The 21,228-nt window shown below is 42.9% G+C and overlaps 2 protein-coding genes across 4 annotated transcripts in view; one reads left to right on the top strand and one right to left on the bottom strand.

Annotated features, from left to right (window-relative positions):
* Positions 1 to 3,059: 3,059 nt before the first annotated feature.
* LOC116494573 (heat shock factor protein 3) lies at positions 3,060 to 18,473 on the bottom strand. Its single transcript, XM_032196503.1, has 13 exons — positions 18,340 to 18,473; positions 17,352 to 17,460; positions 15,607 to 15,734; positions 12,922 to 13,046; positions 12,001 to 12,076; positions 11,231 to 11,292; positions 10,759 to 10,840; positions 10,342 to 10,475; positions 8,996 to 9,241; positions 7,831 to 7,936; positions 7,384 to 7,449; positions 6,170 to 6,236; positions 3,060 to 5,609 (listed from the first exon to the last, which is right to left on the bottom strand). The coding sequence occupies exons 1-13, from the start codon at positions 18,457 to 18,459 to the stop codon at positions 5,278 to 5,280; spliced, it is 1,653 nt and encodes a 550-aa protein (XP_032052394.1). The 5' UTR covers positions 18,460 to 18,473; the 3' UTR covers positions 3,060 to 5,277.
* HEPH (hephaestin) overlaps positions 17,886 to 21,228 on the top strand; it is a 25,825-nt gene continuing 22,482 nt past the window's right edge. The window contains exon 1 of one of the 3 annotated variants that reach the window (XM_032196499.1): positions 17,886 to 17,938. The gene's annotated coding sequence lies outside the window, so the exon portion shown is untranslated. Of the gene's footprint in view, positions 17,939 to 18,971; positions 19,030 to 19,830; positions 19,861 to 21,228 lie in introns of those variants that run through there. The other 2 variants (XM_032196501.1, XM_032196500.1) reach the window with 2 other exon arrangements.

Below are 21,228 nucleotides of genomic sequence, written 5' to 3'. Positions count from 1 at the left end.
ATTCTGCAAAATATTGGTGCTTAAAAGCCTGGATATGTATATGAATATAAAAATTTTTGACTACTTTGATCTAATAATAACAATATTATTGGTATGAGTCTGAATTTGTTTCTTTTCAGATCATTACATTCTGATCTATGTTTCCCTGAAGATGATGGTTTTCCTATACACAATTTTCATGCCTTTATTAGGTTAGAAAAGTCTTTTTTTTTTTTTTTTTTCCACAAGATGTCATCAGTCACAGCCCAGAGAATCATCAGTTCAGCTAATTTCTTATTGTCTACTGTATTTGCAGCTATTCCTGCAATTAAAGAGGACATCTAACCACCTTAAAGTGTACATGCTTCAGAAAATATTGTACATGATAAAACAGACAAGAAGATTCAACAGCAGTTCAAAAGATTTTGGGGACCTGATTTCACATGCTCCTCCCTTGTAGCCTTCTATTCTTCCGTTATTAGTTTTCCATGAGATGCAGTTCCAATCTGCAGCCTTTGAGCTGGGAAGAGGAAGGAAACACTTGTGCAGGTTGCAGTGTTCACACACTTCTTGGTTCAAAGAAGGAGGAGAAAGGAACATGCTAAATTTCAGATTAATTGCACTGTTTCCTGGGGAAAGGAAAAGTCATAAGGAAACCCACCACTAGCAGGGTACACACTGGAAGCTTTTAGACTGAACTAACACCACCTGACAAAAAAAAACAAACAGGTATATGTATTTATACTTACATTTACATTTGTGGTTATGTGAGACAGTGGCAGGAAAAATTTCTTGTCATTTACTGGATGCAGGCATAGACACCTGTACACGGAGATGAACATTGGCATTGAGTTCTTGCTTTTACTTTGTGGAAGTGTAATAATACAAATACTGTGTTTTAAAATGGCAATCTTGCTTTAGGAGACAGCACAACACACTGAGCATGATATGGATGAGGTGCCATCATACAGCTCAGGAGAGACAGGAATCACAGAACGTTGCCGTAAACTCTGAAGACCATCATGAGCTGAGATACCTCTCTGCCTGAACCTCCAGAAGAGGATTTATCTAAGTTTTATTGGACTGTGGTGTTTCTCCTCAAGAAGTTGGGGATGTCATAGGCACTGCATGGCATGTTATCCTTCCTCTTGCAAATCACGCAGTTAGCTCATACTCTGAAATGCTCTGCGTTAGCAAGTACAAAGCAACATGAATTAAAAATGGATGGATATGGTGAAATGGGCTGTGTGTGGAGTGCTAGTCTGAAAGAGTATGAGAAAAGATGCTGAAAGGAGAATGTGGTCGGACTTACTCACTCGGTGCTTGTCATGCCTAGGTGTGTTCTGTGAATTCTTAGAACAGACAAGGCAGGGAACAGCAACTCTTCCTTCCCCTAACAGTGTGATGCAGCAGAATAAAACCAGAAGGAAAAGCAGTGGCCCTGGACATCGGTGCTGGGGGAGGAAGCAAGCTTGCACTATAGTGAAGCAACTTTGCTCATTGGTAACGCGAACTTGTTATGCATAAAGTTGCAATGGTGTTGTGGTCCTAACCAGGCTTGTACATCAAGGGACTGGTGATCTGCTACTGTCTCACCTGTTGTGCTGCACACGTGGTTTCACTTTCAGGCCTGTGCAGTGCAGCAGATATCAGCTGGCTGCAGATAGACTGCCTGTGGCTTCCAGTGATAACACCAGTGGCGAGCCCTTGTCTTTATCTTGAAGTGAAGCAGCACTTTTTCATACAAACATCCTTTTTCTCAGCAGTAGAAAAGATGAACAGAGTTCTTGACTTCTAGAAAAATCCTACAAAAACTCTTACAGTGTCAGTTAACCGTGGCACAAATAGGATCCACAGTGTGCCACATCAAGGCTAGAGGTCTGCTGATCTCTAAAGTGATGTAAAATTGCCTATGCTGTTCCCTAAGTTCCAGTAAATGGTATTTCAGTCAATACCTTATAGAATCTGTGGGCCTTTCTTCCTGGAACTTGTAATGAGCACTTGCAGTGGTACATTCCGTCTGGCATAGCTGGCACAGTCCCGATGAGAAATGCCTTTCAGAGAAGAGGACAGTGGAGAATAGACAGTGTGGGTGCCTGGCTGGCCCTACACACAGGTGCAGAGGCAGCCATGCAAACTTTGATCTGAGTGACCTCAGTGAGCTGTTAAATGGGAAGGATTATCTAGGTGTCCTGCTGAAGCTGAAATGCTGCCTGCAAAAGGAATGGTTGGGAAAAGGAATAACTCAGCACGATTGACATTGTAACTGGTGGTTACTAATGTACTTGAGAAACCTGGGAAAGCTTGGACCAGACAGAAGACTTACAAAAGGCTTTCAGTAATGGGAAGAACTGATGCGGGTATGCCAGCAACAAGAAATGCTGATAAAATCACGCCGCCACCCATACCACCTGAGGCACAGCAGGCAGCATGCACAGCAGGTATGAGGCAGAAGCTGTGATCCTGCAACACAGGACCAACCTGGGCTCAAAGGAGGGGGGAGAAATCCCTGGATCCTGAATCCTCTGGGACCATGCACCTCTCTAAAGGGCTGAAACATTTTTTGTGTTGCAAATGTACCCAAATATCAAACATGATTGAACTCTGTACATAAGTACATTCAGAATCATCCCAACTGTTGAAACAGCAAAATATGTTGGTGATGGAACAGGCAGAAGGCCTAAGAATCATTGTCTATGAAAGATCACTTAGTATCAGGTCCCCTCAGTGCTAAGATGTGAAGGCTGGCACCCAGCAAACTATACAAAGGCAATGAACAAACTTGCAAATGTGACCTGACCTAACACAATCAGTGGCAGTCAGTCCTACTGCCATAAGCTTTGATTCTATGGGTTAATAAATCTGAACTTCCTTCTTTCTCAGGCTCAGATCTCTGCAAGCAGCTGCCAGGCTAACCTTAGTACACGAGTTATTGAACAAGCAGCAGCTGCATATTGAAATGGGTTAGTGAGCATTGACGTTCTTCCTTCTAGATAGATAGTTCAGTAAGCTGGTTTGGGAAATGTGTTGGCAAAAGAGGAACAAAGAACAGACGTCAAAGTAACATACAAGAAACACCGTAACAGTTTTGCAATTCAATAGTTTAATTACTTCAGTGCATGATGGTGTTTTTCCTTGCTATTCAACCTTCCCCTTTTCATTGCAATTTTTGTAAACAAACTTGCAAATACATATATTTCTTAGACCAGTACATAAACCAGACTTAGATTCACAAATTCTTATTTGAAGCTTTCTTAAGCCTTGGTTTCTTAACTTCTTAAGAGACGAATTGTGTTAAAAAAAAAAAAAATTATGCAGTTCAATCAAACAGCTGATAGCAAGATGCAGTGAGATCAGATTCCATCATGGAAGAACACGACATTAATCCATTACAGGAATTATTCTTCAGTTTAACCTATTCAGGAAATGGACATTACAGAAAATTTACCCTTCAAAGAACTTTGTTTTCTGCACTATGCTGCCAAAATACTGCAGAAGAAGTCTCTAAATTTTTTACTGTTTCACTCTTGGCAAAATTGAGGCCTTTGGGAATAAAAAAACAAACAAACAAAAAAAAACCCAACCAGAACCCAATTCATTTTTCCCTCAGCTCAGGAAAACTTAAGACCATTCAGCCCTTTGTTTCAAGAAAGAAAAGTAAGCAAAAAGAAAGACTGAGACAGGCTAGAATAAGACATACTTGACAAAAGGCATTTCATCAAATACGAACATGAAGGGTCATAGAGGCGAGGAAGTTATAAACAATGGAATAAAACAATACTGAAGGTGTTACAGGTATACACACACATACACTCAGTAGAAAGATCCTCCCTTGTCAACTCAAAAGATTTAAAAATGAAGCACAAACCCAATCTAGCCAGGCCAGCATAGATAACATGCATTATCTTGTAGGCTTCAGTATATCAAAATAACTTGGTTTCTTGAGCATAGAAGAACTATTAGTTCAGAAATTTCAGAGAATAAAGCCTGTAGGTAGACTTTTTCCTAAAACTGTTTTTTTCCAAGTAATTGCAGCAGTAGAAAATACCATATGGCATTACACAGCTCTTTTTCTACTTGTCTCCAGGCCTTTTCAAGCCCCAACATTTTTGTATGACTACGGCAAATTTCAGGTTTGTGTGGGCTTGCGATAGACTGTTAAAGATTTGGTATCAGTGAAAGAGCACTTGCTGTCCCACTGACAACAGTGGATAAATGCTGATGTCTACATTACAGCTGTTCAAAGAAGTTTGGAAAACAGTGTAGGACAGAATTCTGGGAAAAGTTTAATTAGGCAGACACCAGTTTGTCATTCATTGTCAATGGAGTCAAATGATTTTAGTCAATTTAGCTTTAAAATCCCATGAGCAGAAAATGCAGGAAAAAGTCCACTGTTCATGTGAGGTCAGATAAACAACTACATACTGCAAGCAGAAGAGAAAATGAATGTCCTATGTCAGCGCAAGTTACCCCATACCTTTTTTGTTTTAAGGATTTATTTTTTTTTTAAAAGACATTTTAAGGATAGCTGCTAGACTTCAGTAGACACCTCACCAATCAGTTCTACTCACAATTTTCAAGAACAAATGACCTATGTGCAAGTTACCCTAGAAGAGCTGCCACACAATGTGCATGAGAAATCAGCATTACGCCCAGTGGCAAGCACTTCCTACTGCAACACCTACAATCCATGGCAATGGATGCGTGTTAGGATGTTAAAAAGTAATATTCCAGAGTTAAAATATAATTTTCCATAGGAAAAAATGTTCCCTGTACCTAGGAGCAAATCTAGGAGTAGGAAAGTAATCTAAGCAGGTGCAAACAATTGTAGCCACAAACTATTAAAAAAGAAACCTCAAATTAAAAAAACTCCAAACAATAGACAAGCCACCTCTTGAAACATCTCAGAAAGAGTAAAACTCAGGTTTGAAACATTACACACGACATTACTACATAGCTAATAAAAAACAGCCAGATTTTACAAACAGGATACAAACAGATTTCCTTTTGCAATAAGGATATCAGATTAAAACAGTTATGGAATACATTGCGGTATGTTTACAGAAAGGTTGCGCTTCCCTCCTCCCCATGTCTTCATTCCCATTATCTCTTGCTTTGAGCTTGTTTTCAGCTTTTCCACATGCACTCCTTGCTTGTAGAAAGAGAACTTTCTCTTGTCTATATAGAATATGACACCCAGTAAGCAGGATAGGAGAGAGAAGATCAAACTTCTTGCTGATCCATTTATCCTTGCTGTCTGTTTCACACCACTACGCCAGTTATACATATTACATGAGTTCAAGAAGTTTCTATCTCAGAGGCCTCTTCTATGAAGTTAGCAACAGGACTGAGGAGCAAGAGTGGAAACAGTTTATACTCTCCATTCCCATCTTCTGAGAGGAGAGGTGGATCACCCATTCCCAGAGCATCCGGAGGCTCTGCCTGGTTTTCTGGAGCTGCTAATGGCAAGACAGTTTCACCACCTGAAGGAGGTTGGAGAGCAGGTTTTTCCTCCAGCGGGGCCAAGAGGAGGTCTTTTGGATCCTCTGTCTTCCCTGTGGCTTCACTGGAAGGTAGTTCTTCAAATAATGAAAGCAGAGGATTGGCCCTGTACTGTATCAGCTGCATATCTGAGGGAAAACAAACATTTTAAACTCCAGGATCCTACGACACTTAAAGTGAAATGCTTTAAAGGAATGCAAGGAACACTGGAAAAGGTGCTTCAAAACTTGCTTCACTAAAGAAAACTGCACAGCTGAGCTCTGAAAGACCACATCTACAGTTGGAAATGACTAAGACCTACAGCTAAGATCAGTATCTAAAACACACTTCAGGCCACTGAATATATTGCATGCACTGGCATCACTAAAGTAGAATGAGTAGCACTTCATTTGTGGGTGTTGTCATATACGAGATACTTCCACAATGACATTTGCAGTTCTGCTCCTTATTGTGGCACTCCGTCACATATAAGAAAAGAGGAACGGTTAACACCAACATGGGGAACAGAACGGGGCCTGTAAGATTGAGGTACAGCTTCATTAAAGTCAGTGAAACATCCCAGTCTTTAAGAACTTTTTAAGCCCAGGCCAAAGAAGGAATTAAGCCGTATTACAAGCTAGAAAAATTCCATTTCAATACATAGTTTTGGAAGAGTTTGGAATTGTCACAGCTGTTCCTTCCTGCCCACCTTTGCTTCCTGCTGTTTCTCTCTCACTTGCTCCTAGATCTTCAGTGCTGTCTGCCAAGTTCGCAATCTGAAGCAAAATGGACAAAGAATAAAACAGAATGCTTAACAAAAATATCCAGTTCTTAACTGGCTGGTTAACATAATTAAAGGTGAAAGGAGGAGGGAATAGGAATGACACCGCTGAGTAATGTAAACTCCTGACCCCACAAACCCATTATTCCACAGAGGCCGGCAAACAGGAACTCTCAGAAAAGTGCAAGATGAAATACAGACAAACTTAACTTACCAGAGCCAAACAATCTCATGATTAGCAAATATTCAGTTTACCCACCCAGCCCAAAGCTTTCTTATGGTCTGCTTTGTTGGAATAACACTGTTACACATGATTTCAGCAATAAAATCAAGTTTTACAAGCACTGCTCGAACACAACAGGATTTTACCTCAGTTGTGATGTAAGCTCCCATGACAGAGAAGTCCTAGTTCAAATAGTATTGCTGAGTTACAAAATAAATGACACTTGCAAGGCTTTTTTGTAACATAAGACATTCCTTTTTTGGGCCCCATTCAATAGAAAGTTGTACTGAGCTTTAGCATGTCCTCTGAGGAAGTTTTATGCAGACATGTTTAGAATAAATACTGCATACCGCATTACTTTTTTTTTCTTTGTTTAATACTTTTTCTTCAGCCTTCCAGCAGACGAAGGCACACAATCTGAACTACAATCCCAGGCGTAGTTATTACTTGACTAAAAGACAAAACAAGAAACTCTTTTCACATAGACCAAAAACAGAGACTAGATTTTCCAACCTGTTCTTTCTAAACAGAAGATACAGAATTAATAGACAGGAATAATTAAAAAAGTTCCTCAGGGCAGGCAGACAGCTCATTCAGCAAACACCAGCGTGTTTCCCTCTTCCTTATGCTCTCAGGTACATTTATAAAGCAAAGTGTTATTCTAAGCAAAGTATCAATTGAAATCAGCACACTGAGTGTGTTACTGCAGCTAGAAATTTAAGAAGCTTATTTTGAGAACCTTATTACATTCCTGTACACCAACAGTAATAACAGAAAACATGAAGTCATAAGGATTAAATAAAATGTCAGTTTCATCCTGTGCTATCAGTCTGGTCCCTACCCTTAAACTGCATCAGGAAAGTTTAGCTCTTAGAATCACTTTAGCCCTCCCCACCACAGAAGCAAATCTTACTCTTACATTTTCCATACCAGGGGGAGTTTCCATCAAGTTCATATCCAGAGCTGGCAGCTCAGGATTAAATGTCTGAAAACAGAAACAGACCATATATAGGAGAGTTTATGACATAATAAGGTTATTAAAACTTCTGAGAGATCCTACTTCATCTGCCCAAGGAAGCACATGGATCAGTAATCAGGATGTGACAATAAACAGCAAGAAGGAGAGAACTTGGTTGTTTTTAAGTTATATGAAATGAAAGTACTGTATAAACTGAAAAAGGCTCTCAGCATTACCTTATATTTTGTTAGACTCCTCGGATGACTATGTACAATTCTATCCATAACTATTTGCTTTTCAAGATTTTCTTCTCACTTGCCCATTACAACATGGAACAAATCCATAAAATCTTGTAACACAACCTAAACTGTACTTTTCAGAAACCAGAATAAATGAAAAGCCACTCACATCGCTGAAAGCTTCAGAGCCAAAGTTATACTGCTTCCCAGACAACATTGCTTGAAGCTCTTCAAGGCTGGCATCAATACAATTAAGAAAATCTTGAATTTCCTCTCTGAAAAAAAGAAAATTACCACAAGCAACAGTCAGCAATTAGGGTCGTCTTTTACACTACAGGACAGGAAAAACCTCTTATAAGCTGCTAATTGGTTGGTTATTACAGCTGTTGGGCGAGATGACAGCCAGACAGGGTTGCTCACAATCCAGAACAGCTTATGGCCAAATTAACAAAACCACATTGCTGTATCAATTTCCATGGCCCAATTCTTTGCAGAACACATGCAAGGAAAGCCATCTGTACAGCAAGTATCATAACAGCTATCATTTCAAAAAAGCAATCCTCCTCATGTAACTATTTCCTCTTTCATTTTAATATCTTTTGAATGTTCTCAGAATTCAGTCTATGGACTAGTATCTGTTTAGGATAAGGTCCAAAAGCTTTTACCTGTGAACAATAAATGATAAGCAAAGGACTACAGATAATCTGCATCTGAAGGAACACTAGGTATCTATTTTGAAACAGGAACACCAGATTGTTACCTAATTGTATGTGTTTGTAAGGACTGGGGTCAGGATACAAGGGACAATAAATGAAGTAGAAAGGAAGTGGCACATGTGGCCCAGTACTGAGTTTCTCACTGTGCTGCAAGCTTACTTCTGTATTGGAATACTTAGCTACAAATAATGTACGATTTCAAGGCAGTCCTAAGAAACAAGGAGGTGCATGGTTCCCTACTGGAATCTCTAGTCTGATCTGCTGTTGGGCAGCACACTTGGCAACATCAGTAGTTGGCGATACAAGGGCTGACAGGACAGACCAACCACGCTAATGCTCCAAAAGAAATACCAGAAGTCAAGGCAAACTTGTGACAGCTGACAGAACAGATTCCAGATGAACTTGCCCTGCTTTTAGTCTATGCTAATGCTTGTCTTTTTCAAGACCTATTAGAAAAGGGGGAGAAAACTCATTTCATTGGAGATGTTTGAAAAGCAATTTCACTATGTTCTGCTAGATACATCCTCTAAAACTATGACACAGAACTGTTTAATAATGAGATTCTGCAAGACAACTGCGTAAGTGTCCAGAAATAAGTGAATATAGTGATCTGCATACCTGTCCAGTAAAGGATCACTTTGGTTTCCAGAGTTATTCTCATTCAAGATGGAGTCAATCACTGATGCAGGGTCTTCTGGAGCATTAGCTTGTGCAGCATGGAGTTCCACAGCAACATTTCCTATTTCACCGGATTTGCTGACATCATTTATATGAACTGGAGGGATAGGTTCTACACAATTTAACTCATTTGGCTGTGATACTTGACAAATAGGTAAGCCAGGATCCAGAGCTGTCTGTGTCTCTCTAAAATGCAACCCACAGAGAAACAAGACACAGGAGAATATCAACTGTGTTAGTGCTCACTGGAAGCTTAGTATTTTACATCTTAATACCTAGTGAGGTCAAGCCTATTAAGAGCTCAAATAACCAACTGGTCTTGTAAAAGAAAGTGCCTTCCTAAAGGCAGATGAAGAATCAGTTGTTACAATTTCTATGGACAGCATGTATCAGAGCAGAATGCCCCATTTTCATACAATCATAAAATGGTTTGGGTAGGAAAGGACCTTTAAAGATCACCCAGTCCAAACACCCTGCCATAGGCAGGGACATCTTTCACTAGTTCAAGTTGCTTGGAAGTCCTGTCCAACCTGACGTGGAACACTTTCAATCATGGGGCATCCATGATCTTTTCTGGACAGGCTGTTAGAGCACCTCCCTACCCTAATCACAAAATAAATTCTTCTTAATATCCAAGCTAAATCTACCCTCTGTCAGTTTAAAACCATTACCTTTTGTCCTGCCACTGAAGACACTGATAAAAATCTCTCTCCATCTCTTATAACCGCCCTTTATATACTGACAGTCACAGTCACGCATTTTCAGTTTCTATAAAGAAAAGCCCCCCTTTAAGCCTTTTATTTGCATTTATTTCATACCTGCTATACAGAATAGACCAGAATAAAATGTGATTTTTTTAAAAAGGTTCAATTCTTACAGTTTTGTTTTGTTTTGTTTTTTTAATTTGCTAACAAAACCTCATGTTTTTTTCTTCCAGCATGGAGACCAAACACCGGCTCTGTAACTCTTCAGATTGATAATGAGTTCATATATAGGACATATGGAAAAGAACAGCTTGACTTCACATAACTAAATTCTGACAGACCAAAGAGGGCATAAGAATACATGGACATTTAGTGGGAGGGAAACTCACAACATTGCGTCTCTGGAACTAAAAAATTTCAGATTGGTCTACTTTTTAGTCTAGAGAGCCTACAAACAGACCTATAATGTACAAATAGAGCAGAAACTCAGAGGTGGGTTCCCAAAACATATTGGGTAACTTACATTAACATAACTACTAGGATTTATGCTTCAGTTGTTAACTTTCACATCCCTATACGTACCTGGCTCTGCCACTTGTGTGTGCCACAGCAAGGAGACCATTGGTGGCATTTTCCAGGGTATCAGTGATATCTCGAATGATGAGACCTGTACCATTTCCATCCTCATCATCTGAATTATGTTCAGAAAAAGCCATCTGCAATATATAGCAAATAGAATGAATAAACCAAAAAAGTCTGTTATTTTTAATGTTTAATCTCCTTTCTTCTTGAAGCTTCTATCTCCCGTTCAGATTTCATCTATGCCAAGTTGTATGGATTGGTGGGATTTTGCAGACAGAGCAATGTTTTAAATCAGCCCATTTCAAAATAGAGTGCATTTGATTATAAGATCAGAATATTAACAGTTGTAAGGAAGACTTCAAGATCACTGTACAGCATCCTGTCCAACCCAGTGTCTCCTTCCCTAGAAAGACTTACTGCTTGGCCACTCTCCACAGGTATGCGAACATACTGACGGCTGTATTTGGAAGGTGAAGCACCTGCAGCATCCGTTAGAGACCTGAGACAAAGTATGACTTTAGTGTATACTTCTGTAGTAAACAGCTGTAGCAATGCCAAATATGTGCAGTAACAGTAAGAACTACTCTTTGATTTCTAAAAGTGGCTTTTTTGAAATTGTTTATTTAAACGTACTGCAGACAGACTACACTCTAAGCACACTTTTTGTTTTGCGATAAGTCAGTAACACTGGCACTTTTTTTTTTTTTTTTTAAAGAGCTACCATTTCTGGCAACCGTTCCCTTCAAACCTCAAAATGCATAGTATATTCTCTTCCCATCCTATGTAAAAATATTCATCATGCACCTTGAGAAAAGTATCTTGCTTCTAGAAGTTGATTCATCCCCATAATGCACATCTGACACTAGTTTGTGACCTATCCAGTAATTACCTTTTCCTTTTGACCCCAACAATATAATTTCCTCGCATCAAACTTAGTATAAATTGAAGAATCTAAAAAGAAAAAACAGAGAGCCAAAACCAAGTGATTAGCTTAGCAATCAGAATATTAAATTATTAACTCAGACTTTATTTTTGTGATTGAAATTAACAGGTAAATTAAATATCCATTTGTACCTTTATGTTAAAAGAAAAAAAAAGTTACAAAAGCCATTGAAAAATTATTTCACTTGCACAGATTTTTACAAAAATGTAATATAACACCGCAAGTCACTATGGAAAACTCCAGACCAGAAAAAGCTGAGGGATAAACCAGAGAAAATTTGATCCAGTGCAGCAACTCCTTTTGTTTCCAGGTTCCAAGTTGACTTCTTGAATATTCTAAGTCTGCCTTGGTTCGTTCTTTCACAGGCTCCATTCTGTGTGCCTGCAGTATCTTGCTCATTACCATGACTCCTGCCCCACATTTACCCCAGGTCAACTTGATTTAATTATTTCTCTCCAAATAAGATTCACTGAGATTTCAACACATTAAAATTGTTTTTACTAAGATTTTCCTTAGTAAAAGGAAAAATCCCTTGCTTGGGATTCTTTGCTGTGCTACTTCTTGGACACTCAGGAACTGTGAACATTTTCTTTGTGCTGTATTAATATAGCCTGTTCAGCTCTGTGTCATTTATCATTCTACATAAGCAAAGAATGCCATCAAGTATCACAGAGGCAGGAATAAGGATGGTAGCACTGAAGATGCTGCAATGGTACCTTAGACAGCAGCTTCTGTTGTTGACTGTGCTTCTGCCTTAGAACTGCCACTTCTTTCCACAGGGCCTTATTTTCTCTGCAATGCAGAATAAATCAGAAGACAGAGGATGAACAGAGTTTACTTTATATGATTTAGTTTCACAGCTTTCAAACTTTCACAGTACCTTGCAGGACCAATGGCAACATTCCTTCTGTGGATAACTAACAATTAGTTAGTCAGATCCACTAATATAAGCCCTGGGTTAAACTAACTCCATTCTCCACCAAGCAGGACCAAATGCTCACTAATTAGCACATTCTCATTCTCTGCTGCTCCATCAATAATCTTGATCTGAGGTATTCCTTCCTTCAAAGCCTCTAAAGCTTAGAATTAAGACTTGGTGTTTGGAAACAGGCTACTTGTAACACAGACCACCTCAGAAGTTTCAAAATATTAAAAAACAAACAAAACAATATGAACAGAGGGAGTAAATTCATCTTCTGAGCTTTGGTTGATACCCACTTGCATGCCAGTGATCTGAGTGAACTCCCAGTGCCCATGCAAAAAGCATATGAAGGAACAGAGATGAGGACACACAAAGTCCATTTCTGATCAGAAAGAAAATCAAACATTAATTCTCCCTTGTTGCATCTAGCCCTGCTTTGTGTTTAGAACAGGAAATTATTTGATACCCCTAAAAAAATACTATAGATGATGGCAACTAAATTGACATCTCAAGATAGACAAGAAACTCCCAGTTTGAATTTCTGGTCTGTTACTGAATTATGAAAACAAACTATTCAAAATGCTGTGTGGCACAGAATGCAGATTCATAAAAAAAGAATATAGCATCACCTGTTTCAACTGAAACACGTTTAGAGTCAAGCTCCTTTAGCTATAAACCCCATTCAATTCCTAAGTGCTTCTGAAACAGAGCGTACCTCTTCATGTTAGCCAGTCTGACATCCATGTTGTTCTGCTGCTCTCTCATTTCCTGGACTTCAGAGAGTACTTTGTGTAAATCCTCTGCACAGACCTTGAGATCCTCAGTTCTTACTGCAGATACCTAAAATAGGATCAAGTTACACATTCTTTACTAAGAACAGTGCCTTTCATACTTTTTTCTAAATGAACAGTGTAATTAGTCTGTAGAAGAGGTAAAAACTCCATTAAAATATTAGGTAAGATCATATAAAACTTGTGTATCATAAAACAAGACAATTGTTATAGATGACAGCCTTTAGGACAGTCTCAACCATGTGAAAAAAAACAAGATGTCAATGAAATCAAGAGAATGGCACCATTGTAATTCATGCTAAAATCCCTACCAGTGGTTGAAAACTGCCTTTCATAAGCGGTTCTCTCTGACATGTCTGAAGAAAGCTTGCCCTCTAGTGTCAAAGTGTAAGCCACCAGCCAAAAGCAAAACAAGTAATAGAGGAGTAAAAGAGGGTATGGTCACATTCATTTTTAACTGCGGATAAATCTGCCAGCACAGGAGTAACAAATTTCCATTAAGTTATTGGGGAAAAAACAGGAATCTACTTACATGACACCTACCTGATTGGAAAATTTGTCCTACACCAGCTGAACCACAGATCCCTATACTGTTGTTTCCTCTATTACAATTCCACGCAGTGACTTTACAAGATTACAGAGGCTTGTCTCCAGAAAGTCAGGGTCCAAACTGCTTTTCTACCCACAGCAAAATCTATAAATGCTTCCTCTTCAAATGATGGTGGAATAGTAATCAGAAAGCAAAAAGCGCATTTTTGCCTCTTCACACTTCCACAGTCATAATTCTCTAATTTCCTTCAGTAAGTCTGTGGTGGTGGCATTGATGGTTTATATACAATTCAAGGTTTTGAAAATGATAGGTCTCATCACAAATATGAATGGTATGTACAGGTTTTGTAGACATAATTTTGCAAAACATTCAGCCAAATACTGACCATAATCAAATAAAATGAAGTTGTACCAGACAGCCATCAGATGCCCCTTCCAACCTACAGCATGCTATGATTTTACTTATTATTCTCTTAAAGTCCAAGAGAGAGGTGGAAGCATCTGACATTAGCTTAATGAAGTGTCAGATAGCTTCCATGCAGGTTATTGGCTTACAGATCCCCCCCCTTTCCCAGTTCATTAAGTGGTCAGAAATTGACAAACTGTGTTATAAAATAATATTCCATCAATTCATGGTAAAACAACACAATTATAACATTCAACAATCACTGCACAGATATAACTGTTTTCTCTGGTCCAGTGTTACAAAGGATGGAATGAATGGCCCAACAGTTCTCTGACTACATTTTTGGACCCTTCGCTGTTTGTTGTAGATAATACCTTATGCTAAGGCACACAATGCTTATCCCAAATGAAATTCAAGACTATCTGATTCCTCTTAGCATACCACCTGTCCATGGCAAAGACATGCAAAAGATGCAGACAGAAGGTAGAAATTTCAAATACCGTAGGCCTGCCTCTAGATAGAGGAGCCAAACTAAAGCATTCTGCCGAGTACAAGGAACTACTTTTTTCAGAGTCTGTAACTAGATAATAAGGGTGTCAAGACTGACGCGCATCAGCAGAAAACCTAGACCTAACAGTAAAATAGAGTAAGTCAAGGAAGCCCTGCATTCAAACTTGAACTCCTGTTGGAGGCCTGAAAGCCAGTTTATAGCACAAACTGAAATATTACTTAATTCCAGGCTGTAAAGAGCAAGAAAAGCTAACAGACATTGCAAAAATCACATTTCCTGTGCAACAAAGAGTATGTTTCACCAGCATGTTCAACCATTTTGTGTGAATGTCTTTGGCACTAACTAGAGCTTTTGTCTCCCCATCTAGAATACTCCACCCAGTGCAACGCTCATGGGATACATGGTGCCATACATAACGTCAGCAGCTGACTGTCTCACCATACCAGAAAGCAGGGTGTGCAAGCTAAAACAAGTTAGCAGTTACAGCATCTGGGAAAAGCACAGGCCTGTGTCAGAGAAGCAACCGTGCAACTGTATCTGACCAATTGTGATTCTGAACAGAGACAGCACAGTGAAGAATCAATCAAAACACAATTATGGCTCCCCAGCTAATCCTCAAGCCTACCCTGTTCTTTCATTAACTTGGGCAATGTAGCTACCATATTACGACATTCCAAAGAAAAGACTGAAGTTCAAATGTCAACATGATGTACCACGATAGTGTCTTTCTCTGGCAGCCAGGATGTTATGGGCTGAAATGCGCAAGTACAAGATAAATATCTGTGCAGAAACAGGTCAGACAAGGCCTGAATGTACAAAAGAAAATTGTAAGTGCTAAAACCAGATGTAGCTTATTGGTGATATAGTATTTGAGGAACAATATAAATCATACAAGCTTGTCCAAATGAACTGATTACTGCTGCCCTTGCTGTAGTCCTTGCTAATTTTCAATGACCACCAAGTGACAATGTATCTTCTTTTACTTCTTTCATTCTGTGACTCTTTTTACAAAGAGTTGACAACACATAACCTTGGTTCACGTGGAATTTGTTGGCTGTAAAGTGTTTGACACCCCCATACTTCCTCTAGATAAGCTTCTTTTCATAAGGAAAAAGGCAAAGTAAATACATGCATAGACCATACCTTGCGCTTGATGTTTTCCAATAAATGTGCCTTCCCTTGCTTGAAGAATGCATGCTGGAATTCAATGACTGAGCTTTTCTCTGCTGTAATCATACCATTCTCCAGAGCAATCACCTTCCTGAAACCATCTGTGGAGAGGGATTAAAAAAAAAAAGAAAAGTCATTTCTTTCAGTGTAAAGCTTACTGCTATAGAACATAGCTAAAGAAAACCCCATAACTACTGAAATACCTACACCTATACAGTTAATAGGTGCTGGAACTTTTGGTGTTCAGTCATTTCACTGCTCCGATTGTCACAGACAGGGGACACATCTACAATGCCACCAAATAATCTTGCAGGCTGTACAAGCAGCATGCATGGCAGAGGCTTTCCAGTATCCAATGGCAAGACAAGAATGTTCAAATAATCACAGAAGACAGTCAAAAGTGAGATTAATTAGGACATTACAACTAAAATATTATCGTTGCACCTCTCCTTTCATGTTAACAATCTCAGGCAACTACATATCAAAACAAATGCTGTCATCTACCACCAGGGTCTACAGAACAATGCAAGGAGAAATTAGCCCTCGACCTATGGAAACACACGCACATGCAGTACCTTTTTCATTAAAGACTACCTGCTTGAAATACAACATTACCAGCCCAATTTCCACAATGGCTTGAAATACCAAAGGGTAGACGCAAATTAGTTGACAGACCAATGCATCTCTCTCCTCATGCAAGTTTTTAACACGGTTAACATATTCCAGCCTCACTGCACTTCAACAGCATGCTCATTAGAAAACTTCAATCAAAGCTTAGGATAAGTGCAGCAGGAAAACGATGTGGCCATCAGTCCAATAAGGACATGAAGAGTAAGCATTCAGGACAGCATTGTAAGCGTTCAGCCTTACCATAAGGTAACTGACAACTGTTTGTTTGCACTCTCCTTTGACACACAAGTATGGAATCTCAACTCTTAACTCAAACAGCAGCACAAGGATACTATACGACCACTTTCTCTGTCATGTCTAACATAGAATCTGAATAGACATTGGCTAAGAGAGACCAAGGAAATCTGGGCAAGAACAGAGTTCCTCCAAATCTTCTCAACAACTCCCTGTAAGCCACTGTTACTATTATCAATCCATTGCCGTTAATTAACTTTCTTTGCCAATGCTACATGATGAATTCTATCATTCTGTTTCATTGGAGCCAAACATGCTTCTAACATTATGAAATAGGAAGATTTTTTTTAAAAAGAAGTATTTGTACTGAACAAAGTAAAGGCATGCAGACTATTTACAGCTTGTAGTTTGGTGTTACCACTTAGCTCCCAAATAGTTACAGTTCATGGAAGAAACACAGGCAGATGCAGAACATCTTTCAGATCCTCTCCTTTCCCGAAAAGGATTTACTTAATGGCTTAACCCTCTTCCTCCAAATGGAAATTCTAAAGGAGGCAGCTGTTTTCTGTACAGCTTATACCTTCACACGGCCCATAAACTATCAGCTCCAAAGCAACCACTTCTGCTGTGCTGCAGCCCTGCACAGTGTTGGATTGCCACCTCACTCCAGCTTCTTTGCCTGTACAAGTTATAGGATATCCATTATGTAACATGCCTATGACGCTCACAAGTAGAGCACAGAAAACATAATCGAGGGATTTAGTCCAGCTTGATCCATCAGGGTGACAATCTTTTTTCAGTACAGCAATGCAGGCAGCATGCATACACACATTACACAAACAGACGATGCTTACACATGTTCAGCTGTCGTATGAAACTGGAGATATTGTTGTGTTTGAAGTACTTCGGGAGCAGCTCCTTAGCAAACCTCTGCTCATCCAGTATACAGAAGTTCTCACCATTCTAGGAAGCAAGCCGAAATAACAGTGAGAGAACAAGCACAGCATTTTTAAGGTTTTGCTTTTATGCCAAGACCATAAACTGATGGAAACGGTTCCTATGACATGGAAGGGCAAAACACTTGGCGAAAGGGTACTGTCTATGTGGTCATTTATGAGCACTGGGGACTGTACTAACAAGTTTGAATCCTAAACAACAAAAATTGTTACGTGGAACACTCCTCTTGCATAGCGGGTAGTTTTTGGAACCCTGAAGACTTTACCCAAAGCCAAAGAAAAGCAGCTCTAAAAAAAAAAAAAAAAAAGCAAAAAACGGCAACCATGGCTCTGCTTCTGTCTCAGTTCAGAGGAAACTGAAATATTGCTCAAGCACGACGGCATTCGTGCCACTAGAGGGCTTTTATCTCCGCCGGCCGGAGTCGGGCTAGCTCCTGACACGGTTCTTCCATTGTACGCGCTATGTCACCGCTAAAAATAGCCAGGTAACGCTGCGGAGCCGCTACGAGCCCGGCCCGGCTCCAGGCCCGCTGCTCCCGGCTCCCAGCGCCCCGGGCCCGGGCAGGTGCCGGCGCTGCTCGGGAAGCACGAGGATGAGGCAGAGCGGCGCGGACGAGCAGCACGGGCCGCACGGCCTGAGGACAGCGGCGAGGGCAGGCCGCACGCCGGGAAGCGGCACGGGACGGCCCCGGGGCAGGCGCGCCCGGAGAGGCCCCTCCTGCGGGACGGGAAGGGCCGGCCCCGGGCTCCGCTCCGCTCCTCACCGCACAGCGGGGATCGGCCCCCGGGGCGCCGCGCTCCGCTGGCTCGGCCCGGCCCGGCCCGGCGCCCCCGGGGAGCCCCTGGGGGCCCCTCCCCGAGCCCCGCGGCCCCCGCCCGCGCTCACCCTGCTCCAGCAGATGACGTCGTCGCTCTGCGGGTCCTCCACCAGCGCCCAGAGCTTGGCCAGGAAGCCGGGCACCGCGGCGGCGCCGGGGCCGCCGGGCAGCGCCGACCCTTCCCGCATGCTGGGGCTGGAGCCGGGCCGGGCCGGGCGCTGCTGCTGCTGCTGCGGGCGGACCGGGCCGCGCCGGGCCGGGCGGAGCCCCCGGCGGCCGCCGTGACGCGCGCCGCGCGGGGCGGGGCCCCGGGGCGCAGGAAGGCCGCCCATTGGTGCGCGCCGCGTGGCCCCGCCCCGCCCGCGCCGCGAGCGTGCCGCTTGTTGTGCTCCCGGGGGAGCGCCGCGCGCGGGGCCGGCGGCGTCACCGGGCGGCCTTAAAGGGGCCGCGTCCCGCGGGAGGGGCCGGTCCCGGTCCGGGTCCCGCAGGCTGGTGCCGCCCCGGGGGGACGGGCGGGGCGGCCCCGGGGGCGCGGGTCACCGCGGCCGGCCCCCGGAGGCGGCTCGTGTGCCCCCGGCCCCAGCCCCGCGGCGGCCGCCCCCCCGCGGCGAGGCGTCGCCCCGTTTTACGGCCCAGACTTTGTCCCCGGCGGCGCTCGGTGCGTGCCCGGCAGCTCGCGGTGCGCTGCGGGCGCGGCAGGGAAATGGCTCCCAGCTGACGGCTCCGCGTCGGGTCCCGCACCTGCCCCGCTCCAAAAAGTAAGGGGGGGGGGGGACCGGGGGGGGCCGGGGCGCCGCGCGCGTGTCCCCCCGGGCAGTGCCCTTCCCCGGGTGCAACGTCGGGGGAGAGCCCGGGGCGCGGGCAGACGGAATTAATCCGCTGGAACGGGGGCTGATCGGCCAGCGGGTGTGCTGAAATCCGGGCTTGCCTTCTGCTTGCAGCTCCGGTTTTGTTAAGGGATCGGCAGCACTAACTCCTGGGAGTGAAGGCTGTGCTGTAAAACGTCGAGGTTCATTGACGACCAGAACACACAATTTGTGTTTTTTGTTTTTTGTTTTTTTTTTTTTTTTTGTTTCTTGTCACAGATTTCAATGAAAAATGAACTTTTGGAAAAAGGACGTAAAGGTTATTGGTGTTGTTCGCCGTCCGTTAGCAGAGTAACTGAGTGGTGAGGAGATGCTGTGAGGACAACCTGAGGACAGAGCCAGCCCGGCCCGGGGAGCCTCGGTTGGGCGAGGCTGTGCCGCTTCCCAGCCGTGCCCGGGCTCTGGACGGGGCGGCCGCGAAAACCTCGTTAGGCTGTCGGGAAGGTTTCCTCCTTGACTTTTTCGCTCAACACCAGAGTGAATTCGCACGGCATTTAGCCTGCCGCGGCTTCTGGTCTAGTTTTATCAGATAAAGGCTCCGATGATGCAGCGCTGAACTTTAATGTGGGAGGCAGGGACTCGGGCACGTAGAAATCGCGGGCTGACACAGCTGGGGCTTGTCGGCAGGCAGGCTTCTTGGCCAGCTCCAAGAGTCACTGCTCGGCCTTGGTATGCAGCCTAAGCTTTGCCCTTTCCTAGGATTAGATACCGCTGTCCAAGCCGGTAAGATCAGAGACTGTAACGACTGGCCCGCACCGAATGCCCGGTCTCAGCAGCGCCCAGCCCCAGCTCGGTCTCCCTGGCGCTGGCTGCGGGTTGCAGCTCCCCGAGCCCAGGCCTTGGGGTGCCGAGCAGCCCCTCGCCCGGCTCCGCACCGGCGGCAGCCGCGGGGCCGGGCCGGGGGCGGCGGGCAGCGAGCGGCCGCGGGATGCGGTGTCTGCCCCGCTGCTTCCCCGCGGCGCTGGGGCCGGGGCCGGGGCCGGGCTGCGCCCGGGGCCGTTCGGGTGCGTGGCTGGGAACGTGGCGCTGCCCTCCTGAGGGGCTCGCGGACAGAGCTGCTGCGGGAGAGAGAGCCGAGCCGTGCGGGGGGGGCGGGGATGCCTCGAATCCAGGGGAGATCCCCACGCCTTCCTTCTGAGGAAGGAGGGAAGGAGGTTTTTCCAAGCGGAGAGAGGCTTTCTTTCAACTTCTAAATTTAATGCATGTTTGGAACCAGTAATACTTAATGATAATTAGCTTTTGAGAATAGGACAGCATGTTTGGAAATCACAGAATTACGGGTTGGAAGTGATGTGAGTAGGTGTCCTGTCCATTGCAGTGTACTGGGGTCGAATCCAATGTATTGGGCATCAGATCTGGTAACAGATTTCACAGCTTCCCTGGGAAAGCCTTTTGTGTGTGATGCCGTGCTAGCCAAAGCCTTACAGAATATCTACTTTTGCCACAAATAAAACTCCAATTCATGTTGTTACTACCAAAGACGGGAGAATAAATAATGACAAACCTCTTTATAAAAGCAAACAAAACCCTGTCTGCTTGGTGTGGTGCTATGTCACCATCCCCTTCTTTTTGGAGTTCAGGAAAGCTGATTACCTTAAATATCCTTGATAGATTTTTCTTATTCTCACATTTCCTGTTTCTCTCCGCTGAACTTTTTCAAAGTTGCTTTTATGCGTATAAAGAGCTGGACATATATTTTAGATGTCAGTTTGGTTATTGGCTGCATCCAGCTTTAAGTACATCAACAGATGAGATCTTTCTTAAGCATTTTCTTGTGATTTGTATTTATTTTCTCATCCATTTTATTCACAAGCTATTTTTTATCCTCTGGTGTAATTCTACTCCTCCATATTGCATCAGTTTCTTCTTCATGCAGGTAGTTCTTCAATGAGGTAAAATATTGTGAATACTGGTTCAATTTCATAAAATTTCCGCAACTTGCATTGGATCTCTCTTCAGAATGTTTCTCATACGTACACCAAGCTTGTTGTCAATCACAAGTTTTATGAGTAAGGTCCTTACTTCATGATCTAGATTGTGGAGAAAATAGTTAATATAAGAGCAATCTTGAAAAAAGTTAAAATTTACAAT

Source organism: Aythya fuligula, chromosome 13 (assembly GCF_009819795.1).
Source record: "Aythya fuligula isolate bAytFul2 chromosome 13, bAytFul2.pri, whole genome shotgun sequence".
NCBI lineage: Eukaryota > Metazoa > Chordata > Aves > Anseriformes > Anatidae > Aythya > Aythya fuligula.
The sequence above is the reverse complement of the archived record's forward strand: the minus strand, read 5'-3'. Positions and strand labels throughout refer to the sequence as shown.

Coding starts and splice junctions, on each gene's coding strand:
- LOC116494573 (XM_032196503.1), bottom strand. CDS start 18,459: ATGCGGGAAGGGTCGGCGCTGCCCGGCGGCCCCGGCGCCGCCGCGGTG. Junction 15,735..17,351: donor CATACGACAGCTGAACATGT/GTAAGCATCGTC, acceptor CCCTCTCCACAG/ATGGTTTCAGGAAGGTGATT. Junction 12,077..12,921: donor AGACTGGCTAACATGAAGAG/GTACGCTCTGTT, acceptor TCTGCATTGCAG/AGAAAATAAGGCCCTGTGGA.